The 13108-nt window shown below is 48.3% G+C and overlaps 2 protein-coding genes across 12 annotated transcripts in view; one reads left to right on the top strand and one right to left on the bottom strand.

The window, feature by feature from the left end:
* Positions 1-11693, top strand: part of LOC110259903 (uncharacterized) — a 53909-nt gene extending 42216 nt beyond the window's left edge. For both annotated transcript variants that reach the window (XR_002342359.2, XR_002342358.2), the window contains exon 3: positions 9312-11693. The gene's annotated coding sequence lies outside the window, so the exon portion shown is untranslated. The remainder of the gene's footprint in view (positions 1-9311) is intronic.
* Positions 1-13108, bottom strand: part of ITGAM (integrin subunit alpha M) — a 55449-nt gene that overhangs the window by 28403 nt on the left and 13938 nt on the right. For all 10 annotated transcript variants that reach the window (XR_014840289.1, XR_014840284.1, XR_014840290.1 and 7 more), the window contains 7 exons: positions 12064-12170; positions 9371-9476; positions 5115-5218; positions 4450-4520; positions 4194-4311; positions 1160-1290; positions 262-407 (listed from right to left, as the gene is read on the bottom strand). Coding sequence is in view for 4 of the 10 variants with exons in the window: in XM_085016894.1 (XP_084873020.1) it covers positions 262-407; positions 1160-1290; positions 4194-4311; positions 4450-4520; positions 5115-5218; positions 9371-9476; positions 12064-12170 (783 nt within the window). In the remaining 6 variants the exon portion in view is untranslated. Of the gene's footprint in view, positions 1-261; positions 408-1159; positions 1291-4193; positions 4312-4449; positions 4521-5114; positions 5219-9370; positions 9477-12063; positions 12171-13108 lie in introns of those variants that run through there.

Here is a 13108-nt window from a genome sequence, read left to right on the forward strand (position 1 = left end):
GTCCCTGCCCTTGCCGTGAGCTGTGGTGTAGGTCGCAGACACGGCTCGGATCTGGCGTGGCTGCGGCTGTGGCTGTGGTGTAGGCTGGCAGCTGCAGCTTCAACTTAACCCCTAGCCTGGGAACCTCCATATGCTGCGGGTGTGGCCCTAAAAAGACAGAGAGGGAAAGAGAGAGAGAGAAGGAAGGAAGGAAGGAAGGAAGGAAGGAGAGAAAAAAAAAGAAAACCTCCCTCCATCATAAGCGAAGAGAGGAGAGCTTACACTACTTTGCGGATTCCCGTGGCGGTGTGAGTCCTCCCCAGCAGCTGTCTTATTGGCCTCACCAGCAATTCTGGGGAAGGGTTTCTCTTGAAATCATTGAAGGTGAAATGAGTGTAGAAGTCTTCAGAGTACTGCATCAGAGCAAACTGGGAACGGGCACCTCGTATTAAGTGGAGAAGGTGCCCACCCCCCACACACGTACACTTAGCCACCTCCCAGGAAACTCTCCCTCAATCTTAAAACACTCCAGTTTCCAAGGAGTTCCCGTGGTGGTGCAGCAGGAACGAATCCGACGAGGAACCGTGAGGTTGCAGGTTCGATCCCTGGCCTTGCTCAGTGGGTTAAGGATCCGGCGTTGCCGTGAGCAACCTGTGGTGTAGGTTGCAGACGCGGCTCGAATCTGGAGTTGCTGTGGCTGTGGTGTAGGCCAGCAGCTACAGCTCTGATTGGACCCCTAGCCTGGGAACCTCCATATGCTGGGGGTGCGGCCCTAAAAAGACAAAAGACCAAAAAAAAAAAAAAAAAAAAAAAAAAAAAAAAACACACCACTCCAGTTTCCAAATTCCTCCAAAGTGTGCACCACCTGCAATCCGTCTGCCTCACCAGGACAGAGATGGGCCGTCAACCCCCCCCCACTTCTCAGCACTAAAACTCAGCCAGAGATGACACGGGGGTTTTTCACATCCCATGCCCACCCCTATCCCTCAGTCTGCCTGCTTTGCAGAGGGCTGGAAGAAGGCTGGGCTGCATCCAGACAGAGCAGGAAAAGCAAATCACGCATGAAAGCCATGATCGATTAGCAGCTGGCACCAAAAGTGGAGGGGAACGTGGCAGCCTGGTTAGCACGTACCTGCCAGCCTTGTACAGGCGCTTCCCTAACCTACCCATTGGTCCTTACCAAGGTTTTGGACTTTTGGAATTGACCCATCACAGTGGAGACAAACTCCTTCATCCGCTGAAAGTCTAACCGGTTGATGCTACCGGAACCATCAATCAAAAAGGCAATGTCACTCTCTTGCTGAGGGCACCCTGGGGAAAAAGGCAAAGGAATGAAGTATGAGAGCCTCGCGGCCCATTCTCTGCACGTCAGCTCTCTGCTGAGCAATGAGAACGAAAGGGAAATAAGACGCGACCCACACTCCAAGCTCAATAAACACACAAAGTGGCACGGAAGATGCTGCTCCATGCTGCTCGAGGCAGTCCGGAAAAGCAGTGCTATAGGAGGGACCTTATGAAGAAAGAGAAATAATTTGCCAGATGGGGTTCCCGTTGTGGCTCAGGGGGTTAAGAACCCAGGTAGTATCCATGAGGATGTGGATTCCAACCCTGGCCTCGCTCAGTGGGTTAGGGATCCAGTGTTGCTGTGAGCTGTGGTGTAGGTCGTAGATGCAGCTGGGATCTGGCATTGCTGTGGCTGTGGAATCAGAGCTATGGCTCCGATTGGACCCTTAACCTGGAAACTTGCATATGCCTCAGGTACAGCCTTAAAAAAAAAAAAAAAAAAAGAAAGAAAAGAAAAAAGAAGAAATAATTTGCCAGAAATACAAAAAGAGAAATACATTACAGGAAAAAAATGGCTAGTGTCCTCCGCCTTCTGCCCCCAGCCCCAGATTCACTTTCTACCCTCCCCTACTCTGCCCAGGAGCTCGGACCACATGGACCACAGCAACAGAACTCCTTCCAACCTCTGGCTCCTAGTTGTATTTTGCCCAATTAGGAGCCTCAACAGGAGACTGGAGGGAGGGAGGGAGGAGGATCAGAGTACTTGGCCCCGGCTCCCTCCCCGCAGGGCTGCTTGGGGCCCTTCATTCCCTCCACAGACCAGGGCTTCTCTCAAGGAGGCCTGCTCCCCACGACTCCCTCTCCACCTGGATTCTGGGGACTGCTCCCTCTCCTTGATCCATCAGCCTGGGGTGGCAACAGCTCTGCTGCTATTTGCCCTGGGTTCCTGGACTGTCCATTGTACGCTTTAGACCCTGCCACAGCTTTATAAACTGTCCCCTCCTAAATACCTTTGACCCTTGAATAACACAAGTGTCAGGGACCCCATGCCGTGGAAAATCTACATACACACACTATTCCGTTTAGAGTGAATAAGCAATGAGATCCCACTGTATAGTACAGGGAACTAGATCCAACCTCTTGTGATCGAACATGATGGAAGATGATAAGAGAAAAAGAATGTATATATGCGCGACTTTGCTGCCCAACAGAAACTGACACAACACTGTAAATCAACTACACTTAAATAAATAAGTAAATCTGCGTGCATAACACTTAGGACTCAATAATAAGGTGAACGATCCAATACGAGTGGATAAAATATTTGAATAGAAACTTCACGAAATAAGTTGTAGAAGGTACATGAGAAGATGGTCACTGTCATAGCCCTCAAGGAAATGCAGGTTAAAACAACAAGGGAGTTCCCGTCATGGCTCAGTGGTTAACGAATCCGACTAGGAACCATGAGGTTGTGGGTTCGATCCCTGGCCTTGCTCAGTGGGTTAAGGATCCAGAGTTGCCGTGAGCTGTGGTGTAGGTCGAAAATGTGGCTCGGATCCCGAGTTCCTGTGGCTGTGGTGTAGGCCGGTGTCTACTGCTCCGATTCGACCCCTAGCCTGGGAACCTCCATATGCCATGGGTGCGGCTGTAAAAAGGAAAAAAAAAGAGAGAAAGAGATTCTCACCTCCTGGTAATAACACTCTTGCATAGTCCTCTCATCTTAATTGAAGATTATTTGTATTTATTTATTTTTACTGAAGTATAGCTGTTTCACAGATTGTGTTAGTTTCTTGTGTTTGTTTCAGGTAGACAGCAAAGTGATTTGGGTGTTTGTTTGTTTTTTCCAGATTTTCCATTTTAGGCTATTACAAGCTATTAATATTGTTCCCTGCGTTACACAGTAAATCCTTGTTGCTGATCTGTTTTACGTATGGCAGTGTGCATCTGTCAATCCCAGGCTCCTAATTGATCCCTCTCCCCTTTCCTTGGGAAACCATACATTTATTTTCTATGTCTGTGAGTCTATTTCTGTTTTGCATATAGGTTCATTTACATGATTTTTTAGACTCTATGTATAAGTGATATCATATGATATTTGTTTTTGTCTAACTTACTTCACTTAGTATGATATTTTCTAGGTCCATAGGTCCATCCATGTTGCTGAAAACGGCAATATTTCACTTTTTTATGGCTGAGTAATAGTCTACACACTACATCTTCTTTATCCATTGTTTTTTTTATAGTTTTCATTTATTTATTTATTTATTTTTGCTTTTTAAGGCTGCACCCACGGCATATGGAGGTTCCTAGGCTAGGGGTCTAATTGGAGCTACAGCTGCCAGCTACACCACAGCCACAGCCACACCAGATGTGAGCCACATCTGCAACCTACACCACAGCTCACGGCAACACCAGATCCTTAACCCACTGAGCAAGGCCAGGGATTGAACCTGCAACCTCATGGTTCCTAGTCGGATTCGTTTCAGCTGTACCACGATGGGAACTCCTATCCATTCATTTGTTGATGGACGCTTAGGTTGCTTCTACCTCTTGGCTACCGTGCTGCTATCACCACTGGCGTGCATGTATCTTTTCAAATTGAGTTTTCATCTTTTCTGAATATAGGCCGAGGAGTGGGATTGCTGGATCACATGATAGCTCTGTTTTTAATGTTTTGCAGCATTTCCATACTATTTTTCAAAGTGGTTGCACCAATTGACACTCCCACCAACAGTGTTGGGGGGGGGGGGTGTCCCTTTGTCTCACAAAGATGAGTGGCTATATCAGGACTTTTCTCCAAGTGCAAGATCCCAGCACCTTCCCACAGCCTTTCTCTGCATTGGAACCCAGTTCCCTCACACTTCTGCACCTAGACCTCTGGGTGCCCCCCAGATGCGCCTTCCAGTCTGACGCGGCTCAATGGTACCCACCTCTGAGGGTCTCTGGGACCCTCTGGGGCTGCTGATGTAGGTTGGATCCAAACAGGAAGCAGAGGCCGTTCACATAGGTGTTCTCCTTGCAAATTTGGTGCACAGTAGGGCCGCAGGCCTAGGGGGCGGGGAACAGGTGGGAGAGGCTGTCCTACTTCTTGCCCTTCTACCTCCACCCAGCAAGACCCCAGCCCCAGCAGCCTTGGGCCCCCAAATCCTTCCCTCGGGACATTTCCCACGACCCAAGGCAACTCACCAGCAGCCGGGACGGATTAGTGGCAAACGTCAGAGACAGGCCCAGGGACATGTTCACAGCCTCTGGGGGCACTGAGGGGACAGATATTTACATGGTCACCCTCGGGGTATTAGAAGGGGTTGTGTAAGAGCTGCACAGGGATCACCTCCACCTGGGAAACGTGGAGGTCTGACGGATCCGGGGAGGCATGTCGGGCATAAAAAAGGGACACAGGACAGGAGTTCCCATCATGGCTCAGCAGTTAGTGAACCCGACTAGCATCCATGAAGACAAGGGTTCGATCCCTGGCCTTGCTCAGTGGGTTAAGGATCTGGCGCTGCAGTGAGCTGTGGTGTAGGTCACAGATGCAGCTCAGATCCTGTGTTGCTGTGGCTGTGGTGTAGGCTGAAGGCTACAGTTCTGATTCGACCCCTAGCCTGGGAACCTCCATATGCTGCGGCCCTAAAAAGACAAAAAGACTAAATAAATAAATAAAGTAAAAATAAGAAAGGACACAGAATGGTGCCTGAGGGCACCTGCATGCAGCTCAGAGGCCGGGGAGCTGGACACTAGGGGGGGGGGCCCCCCCCGGCCCCCACCCCCAGGCCCCAGGTCAAAGGCAATGCCTAGCATATCCAGGTGTGTGCAGATGTAGCCCTGGGTCCCAGCCAGGGGCAGTGACTCACCCTGCAGGCGGATAGGCTCACATGTGCCTGTGCTGTAGTCACACTGGTAGAGGCCACCTGTTTGGTTGGCAGCCCTTACCTCCTGGGGGGCTCCAACCACCAGCCTGTGGGGAGAGGTGGCAACAGATCACCACAGGGACAAAGAAAACTCTGGCATCTGGAGAGAGAAGGAGACCGTGGAAGTTCTGCCCACCACCCAGAGGAAAAGTGGGGGAGCCAGCCACACGGGGGTTTCCCGATTCCCAGAAACAGGAGGGAGACTCAGCAAAAAAAAAGGGGGGGGGCGGTTTAACCACTGACTGTTTATTGTGAATATTCTTATAATCCAGTCATTGGAATTTATGGTCCCAGAGGTTATTTCAGTGAATCCGAGAATGTCTAAATCCTGAAGGCCAAAACAGTGACGGTGAACGGTCTACCTTCCCAATTTGTTTTTTTGTTTCTTTGTTTGTTTGGGGGGTTTTTTCACTTTTTAAGGCCACATCCGAGGCATATGAAACTTCCCAGGCTAGGGGTCCAATCGGAGCTGTTACCGCAGGCCTACACCACAGCCACAGCAACACAAGATCCGAACCACGTCTGTGACCTACACCACAGCTCACGGCAACGCCAGATCCTTAACCCACTGAGCAAGCCCAGGGATCAAACCCGCGTCCTCATGGATCCTAGTAGGGTTTGTTAACCACTGAGCCATGAGGGGAACTCCTACCTTCCCAATTTGGAATCACTTCCCCATTCCTGTGTCTTACAGGGATGCAATATTGCACTTTGGACAGGAAAAGAGGCCTTGGAGTTTTGGAGTTACTCTTGTGGCTCAGCAGTAATGAAACCAACTAGAATCCAATATGATGTGGGTTCAATCCCTGGCCTCCCTCAGTGGGTTAAGGATCAGGCGTTGCCTGTGTGGATCAGCGTGGTATTGGTCTCAGATGCGGCTTGGATCTGGTGTTGCTGTGGCTGTAGTGGAGACCAGCAGCTGTAGCTCCAATTTGACCCCTAGTCTGGGGAACTTCCATGTGCTGCAGGTGTGACCCTAAAAAGCAAAAAAAAAAGAGGCCTTGGAGTTTTACTGTCTGGGATCCAATTCTAGTCCCCAGAGTTCCCTGGTGGCCTGGCTGTTAAGGATCGACGTTGTCAGTGCTGTGGCATAGGTTTGATCCCTGGCCCCAGGAACTTCTACATGCCTCCGTCATGCCCCCTCCTAAAAAATCTAGTCCCACTCTTACTTCCTGTATGACCTTGGGCAAGTCAATTAATTACTTTATTACGCTTCAATTTTCTCATCTCTAAAATATAGATAATAGTAGCACCTACCTCAAGGTTACTATCCAGAGTAAATGAGTTAATCCATGAACAATCCCAAAACAGGGAAAATGTTTAAACTTGGAGAGGGAAGGGCCTCTCTAAGGATGACATAATACCTGGAGATCATTTTAAAATGAAGACATTCAACCCCACTATCATTGTTTTCTCTCTCTCTCTTTTTTTTTTTTTTTTTTTTTTTTTTTGGTCTTTTTGTCTTTGTTGTTGCTATCTCTTGGGCCGCTCCCTCGGCATATGGAGGTTCCCAGGCTAGGGGTCGAATCGGAGCTGTAGCCACCGGCCTACGCCAGAGCCACAGCAACGCGGGATCCAAGCCGCGTCTGCAACCTACACCACAGCTCACGGCAACGCCGGATCGTTAACCCACTGAGCAAGGGCAGGGACCGAACCCGCAACCTCATGGTTCCTAGTCGGATTCATTAACCACTGCGCCACAACAGGAACTCCTTTTTTGTGTGTGTGTGTGTGTGTAGGGCTACACCTGCAGCACATGGAAGTTCCCGGGCTAGGGGGTCTATTCAGAGCTACAGCTGCTGGCCTACACCACAGCCACAGCAACCCCGGATCCTTAACCCACTGATCGAGGCCAGGGATCGAACCGGCATCCTCATGGATACTAATCCTCATGGATACTAGTCGGGTTCATTTCCACTGCGCCACAACGGGAACTCCCCCACTGTCATTTTAGATATATTTCTGGATGTGACCAACTACCATCAGCCAAGTCAAAAGACAATCAATGGGGCGAGGGAGATGAGCAGCTCATATCCCAGGCTTCTTCCCCCAGTATAGTTGGAGCCCTCACAAACCAATAAGAGGAAAAAAAACACAATAAGAGAAAAAGGGGGCAACGGATAAGAAAAAAAAAAAAAGTGTTCACAGAAAAAGGAGATAAATCTTTGGTTTAAAAAAAAATGCAGTTTAAAACTAAATTGAGATACTATATCTCACCTACTCAGTTTACAAAGATGGTCAACTTGATAACACTTCCAGGTTGACAAATGGGTGGGGAAGTCAGTATGTGCATAAATTTCTGGTGTGAGTGCAAATTGTTGCCACCTTCATAGAGGGCAATCCGGAAAAATCTCTTAAAATTACACATAATTATGTACCCTTGGACCCAACAATCCCGGTTCTAGGAATTTACTTCCAAAATCTACTTGCACATGTAAAAATGTCAGCATTATTCATAGAGCAAAAATTGGGAAAAATCTAATGTCCATTAAGAAGAGATTTAAATGCAATATAAAGGTAAATTATAATACCTCTAAATAATAGAATATGATGTGAGCATGAAAAAGAACATGGGAGCTCTTTATACACTTATTTGCTAAAACTACCAAGCTCTGGTTTTTTTTTTTAATGACTCAATGAATTTGATTACATTTATAGTTGTACAATGATCATCATCACAGCCCAATTTTATAGCATTTCCATCGCAACACCAAGCTCTATTAATTAAAAAAAAAAAAACACAGAGTTCCCAACATAGCTCCAGGCTTGGGTGTGGCCCTAAAAAGACCAAAAAAAAAAAAATTTGCAAAGTACAATACAGAGCAGAGAGGCCCGAAAACTCTAGAAAAGTAACATTATTTCCATAACTGTTATTTCTGTGAAAGTAAATATTTTGGGCTTTGCAGTCTCTCTGCTCTGCTACTGTGGGTTCAAAAGTGCCATAAATAGTCAAGGGGTGGGTAGCCAATTGTCAATAAAAGGCATTTACTGGAGTTCCCGCCATGGCTCAGAGGTTAGCGAACCCGACTAGTATCCATGAGGACGAAAGTTCGATCCCTGGCCTCGCTCAATGGCTTAAGGATCTGGTGTTGCCGTGAGCTGTGGTATAAGTCACAGACACGGCTCAGATCTGGTGTTGCTGTGGCTGTGGCGGAGGCTGGCAGCTACAGCTCCGATTAGACCCCTAGCCTGGGAACCTCCATATGCTGCAGGTGCAGCAGCCCTAAAAATACAAAAAGACCAAAAAAAAAAATTTTTTGTAATGAAAAAACAAAAGGCATTTACAAAAATAGGCAGCAGGCTATAGTTTGAGTGTAGCATGCAATGCAAATTGAATGCAGGATGGGGCTTAGGGAAATGTGGAGGTCTATGCGGCAGCATAGAATCTCCCTGAAAGAGGGGAGTTCCCGTCGTGGCGCAGTGGTTAACGAATCCGACTAGGAACCATGAGGTTGCGGGTTCGGTCCCTGCCCTTGCTCAGTGGGTTAACGATCCGGCGTTGCCGTGAGCTGTGGTGTAGATTGCAGACGCGGCTGGGATCTTGCGTTGCTGTGGCTCTGGCATAGGCCGGTGGCTACGGCTCCAATTCAACCCCTAGCCTGGGAACCTCCATATGCCGCGGGAGCGGCCCAAGAAATAGCAAAAAAGACAACAACAACAACAAAAAAAAAAAGACAAAAGACAAAAAAAAAAAAAAAAGAATCTCCCTGAAAGAACACACGAGAAACTGTCTACCAGGGACCCTGCCAGGGAGGGAACTGGGGGAAAGGAGTGAGGAGGAGACTTTCCATCACTTTTTTTTTTTGTCTTTTTTGCCACTTCTTGGCCAATCCTGCGGCATATGGAGGTTCCCAGGTTAGGGGGTCAAATTGGAGCTGCAGCCGCCGACCTACACCACAGCCACAGGAACTCGGGATCCGAGCCGCATCTGCGGCCCACACCACAGGTCAGGGCAACGCTGGATCCTTAACCCACTGAGCAAGGCCAGGGATCGAACCTGCCACCCCATGGTTCCTAGTCGGATTCATTAACCACTGCGCCATGACAGTGGTTACACTCTTTTGTATCTTTAGAGCTTAGAAGCCTGCTGAGTCAACAAACAAATCAAGGAGATTGTTTTGTTTTGTTTTTTGTTTTCAGACATGTTAAGTCTTGTACGGAAAGCCTGCGGGACAGGAAGTGCCCCCTGAGGCCCTTACCTCGACCCCTCCAGCTGGACCACGCTCTGCCCGAAGCCATTTGCATTTTCCTGGAAGACGACTGCATTTTCCGTGTCCAGGTTGAACCCATGACTTAAGGCCAAGGCTGGAAGGAGAACAAGGGGGTGGGAGTCAGGAAGAGATACGGAGACAAGTTAAGAAAGCCCTCCTGCCCCGAGCATCTTCCTGCCAGGATTCACCCTAACCCAGCACGGAGATGGGGGCCTCCAGGGCCAGCCCTTACAGCCTGTAGCAGAGGGCACCACACGTCTGTCTGTCTGTCTGTCTGTCTGTCTGTCTGTCTTCCTTTCTTTCTTTCATTTTGCCACACCATATGAGAGTGCTGGGGCCAGGGATCAAATCCGAGCCACAGCTCCAACCTAGCCTACGGCAACACCAGATCCTTAACCCACTTCACCTCCGAGGGAACTCCCACACGTGTTGTATAAATGACCAGAGAGTAAATATTTCGGGCCTTGTGAACCAAGAGAATCTCTTGCATGGATACTTAATATAAAAAAGAGGAAATATTTTCCCATAAATTTTTCCATTAAGGAAACTCAAAATATAACATTCAAGTACCATTGTAAAATAAATTAACTGATGAGACCAACGAAATTCTTTGGGATAGATAACATTTCACGCCACCAGGATAAAATTAGTGTCCCTGTCATGAATAGATTCTAAATGTTCACCTGGGACCTATGGCTCCAAGTTGTACAAAAACACATGCCACTGTGTCCTGGCCTTATGCCCACAGTCTACAGCTTGCCAACTCCTGGCCTAAGCACCACCAGCGTGGGATGTAATGGAAAAAAATTTCCCGTACTGAGGTATAGGGAAGTCATTCTGGCTTATACATGATTTAACTTGAATTTTACACTAAAACAGCCTGTTTGTAGCCTGTCAAACATACATTGTGCATTTGCTTTAATCATGAAAGAAAAAGGTTCATTGTCCAAGAGAACAGTGTGCCCATGTTAAAAACAAAGATGAAATGCTTCCCTTCCTGGGACTCAAATGCTGGTATTCCTTCAATGATAAAACTCCCTGGGAGTTCCCACTGTGGTGCAACAGGATTGGTGGCATCTTGGGAGCGCTGGGACAACGGTTCAATCCCCGGCCCGGCACAGAGGCTTAATTTAAGGATCCAGCGTAGCCGCAGCTGCAGCACAGGTTACAACTCTGGCTCAGATCTGATCCCTGGCCCAGAAACTCCATATGCCACAGGGTGGCCAAAAATGACAAAAAAATAAAGAAAGAAAGAAAGAAAAAAAAAAAAAAAAAAGACTCCCTTCCCCAGGGCCAAGGCCATACTGACTCACTTATGTACCTGTGGATCTGTTTCGTGTTTTCTTTTTTCTTTTTTTGAAATCCTGAAGAAATGTCTCCCTGACTTGTTTAATGTTCTTTGTTCTGACATGATATAAAACTGTGCTGAAGGGGAGTTCCCTTCCTGGTGCAGCAGAAATGACTCCGACTAGAATCCATCAGGATGTGGGTTCAATCCTTGGCCTCGCTCAGTGGGTTAAGGACCCAGTGTTGCCATGAGATGTGGTGTAGGTCGCAGATATGACTCGGATCTGCCATTTCTGTGGCTGTGGTGTACCCCAGCAGCTGTAGCTCTGATCTGACCCCTAGCCTGCGAACTTCCAAGTGCCGTGGGTGCGGCCCTAAAAAACAAAACAAAACAAAACAAAACAAACAAAAACAAAACTGCTGAAGATCTTGCTTCTCTGGAACAGTTCCTCAGAGGTCTCTGAGGGGCTGCCTCTTAGGCTATGTCCTCAGTTTGGCTCAAAAAAAAAAAAAAAAACTTCTTTTCTATTCCTATTATAGTTTGTTTGTTTGTTTGGGTATTTTCTGCTTTTTAGGGCCACACCTGTAGCATATGGAAATTCCCAGGCTAGGGGTCCAATCAGAGCTACAGCTTCTGGCCTACACCACAGCCACAGCAATGCCAGATCTGAGCGGTATCTGCGACCTACACGACAACTCATGGCAATGCCAGATATTTAACCACTAAGCAAGGCCAAGGATTGAACCCACGTCCTCGTGAATATTAGTCCGGTTCTTTACCACTGAGCCACAACAGGAACTCCTTCTATTCCTATTATAGACTGCTTATTGATTATTTCCATCAACAGGTGCATTTAACCCCTCCAACCTTCACCTTGGGTTCCCAGCCCACTAATGGGCCCATCAAGTTCCTAAAGACTCAGTTAGACAGGTTCCTTCCTATGCAAGCAACGTTCAAGCATTTCTTTCCCTTCTTCGGCTCATACGCCACAAAACACAGATTAAAAAAGGAATCAAACTTGAATCATTTTGGTCAATCAGTCATTCAACAAACACTTACACGTGGGTGCTCAGAAAATAGGAGGCAAATAGGAGGTGGTGAGGCGGAACCCAAGAAGCAACACTCCAAGACCTGCTGTGCCCCCTTAAACATGTCATTTCACCACTTGGGGCCTCAGTTTTCTCATCTGTGAGTGAAGGGACACCTTGTATAGTCTATGAATTGTCATTCAACCAAGCTTCTCTGGTCATCCCATAACTTTCCCCCAATCCCTTTTGTCTCTTCCCAGTCCAGCTCCTAAATATTCTGGACCCTTTCTCTCCATTCACAAATTCAGAAATTTCCCTCCTCCTCACCCTGAGCTCCCCCCATCCCCGCCCCTCTCCTGGCGCACCTGTCAGCAGAAGGATTCTGTGAGTCATGGCTGGAGGGAGCAGGAACCGTGAGGCTGCAGGCGCCCACTGAGCCACTTCAAGGAAGCCACCAAACGCAGGAAGGACCCTAAAAAGAGAAGTAGGAGGCACAAAGTCTGTCAGATATTCAGAGGAAGAGGGCGGAGGCTCAGGGAGCCCACAGCCCTGCTGGACCGTCCTCCCCCGGGGCTGCACACAGCCTGGCCTCCCTCCCTGCCTCCCTGGCTTCCCCACCCCAACCATCAAGGTCGCCATCCCAAAGGTGTCTTTGTTTGCCCACCTGCTTCTAGAGTCGGCCAAAACCCCAGGAAAGGCAAGGACTAGACCTAGGACCTGCCTCCAGAACATGTGTTCTATTTTTATTTTTATTTTTATTTTTATTTTGGTCTTTCTGTCTTTTTAGGGCCACACCCACAGCAGGTGGAAGTTCCCAAGCTAGGGGTCTAATCGGAGCTACAGCTGCCGGCCTGCGCCATAGCCACAGCCACGTGGGATCCGAGCCGCGTCTGCAACCTACACCACAGCTCTCGGCAACGCCAGACCCTCAACCCATGGAGCGAGGCCAGGGAAGGAATGTGTGTCCTCATGGATGCTAGTTGGGACCATTAACCACTGAGCCACGACGGGAACTCCATGGAACACGTGTTCTAAACATGAATACAGTCCAGGCAGGAGAGAGGGGTCCTACCCTCTGTCTCCCTGAAAAGCCCACTTTGCAAAACATCCCTCCCTCCTGCCCAGGGAAACAGAAGACCCTCTCAGCCAGGGCTGTCCTCCTGTGTGGCCATCGATAAGGACAACTCCGGGAGTTCCCATTGTGGCTTACAGTATAACAAAGCTGACAAGTATCCATGAGGATGTGGGTTCCATCTTTGGCCTCCATCAGTGGGTTACAGATCCAGCGTTGCCCTGAGCTGTGGTGTAGGCTGGCAGCTGTGGATCCAATCTGACCCCTAGCCTGGGAACCTCCATATGCCCTTAAGGGTGCAGCCCTTAAAAAATAAATAAATAAATAAATAAAATAAG

Source organism: Sus scrofa, chromosome 3, assembly GCF_054392235.1.
Source record: "Sus scrofa isolate SSC_HxYL_T2T_F1_AM1 chromosome 3, Sscrofa_HxYL_maternal_Yorkshire_Landrace_v2.0, whole genome shotgun sequence".
NCBI lineage: Eukaryota > Metazoa > Chordata > Mammalia > Artiodactyla > Suidae > Sus > Sus scrofa.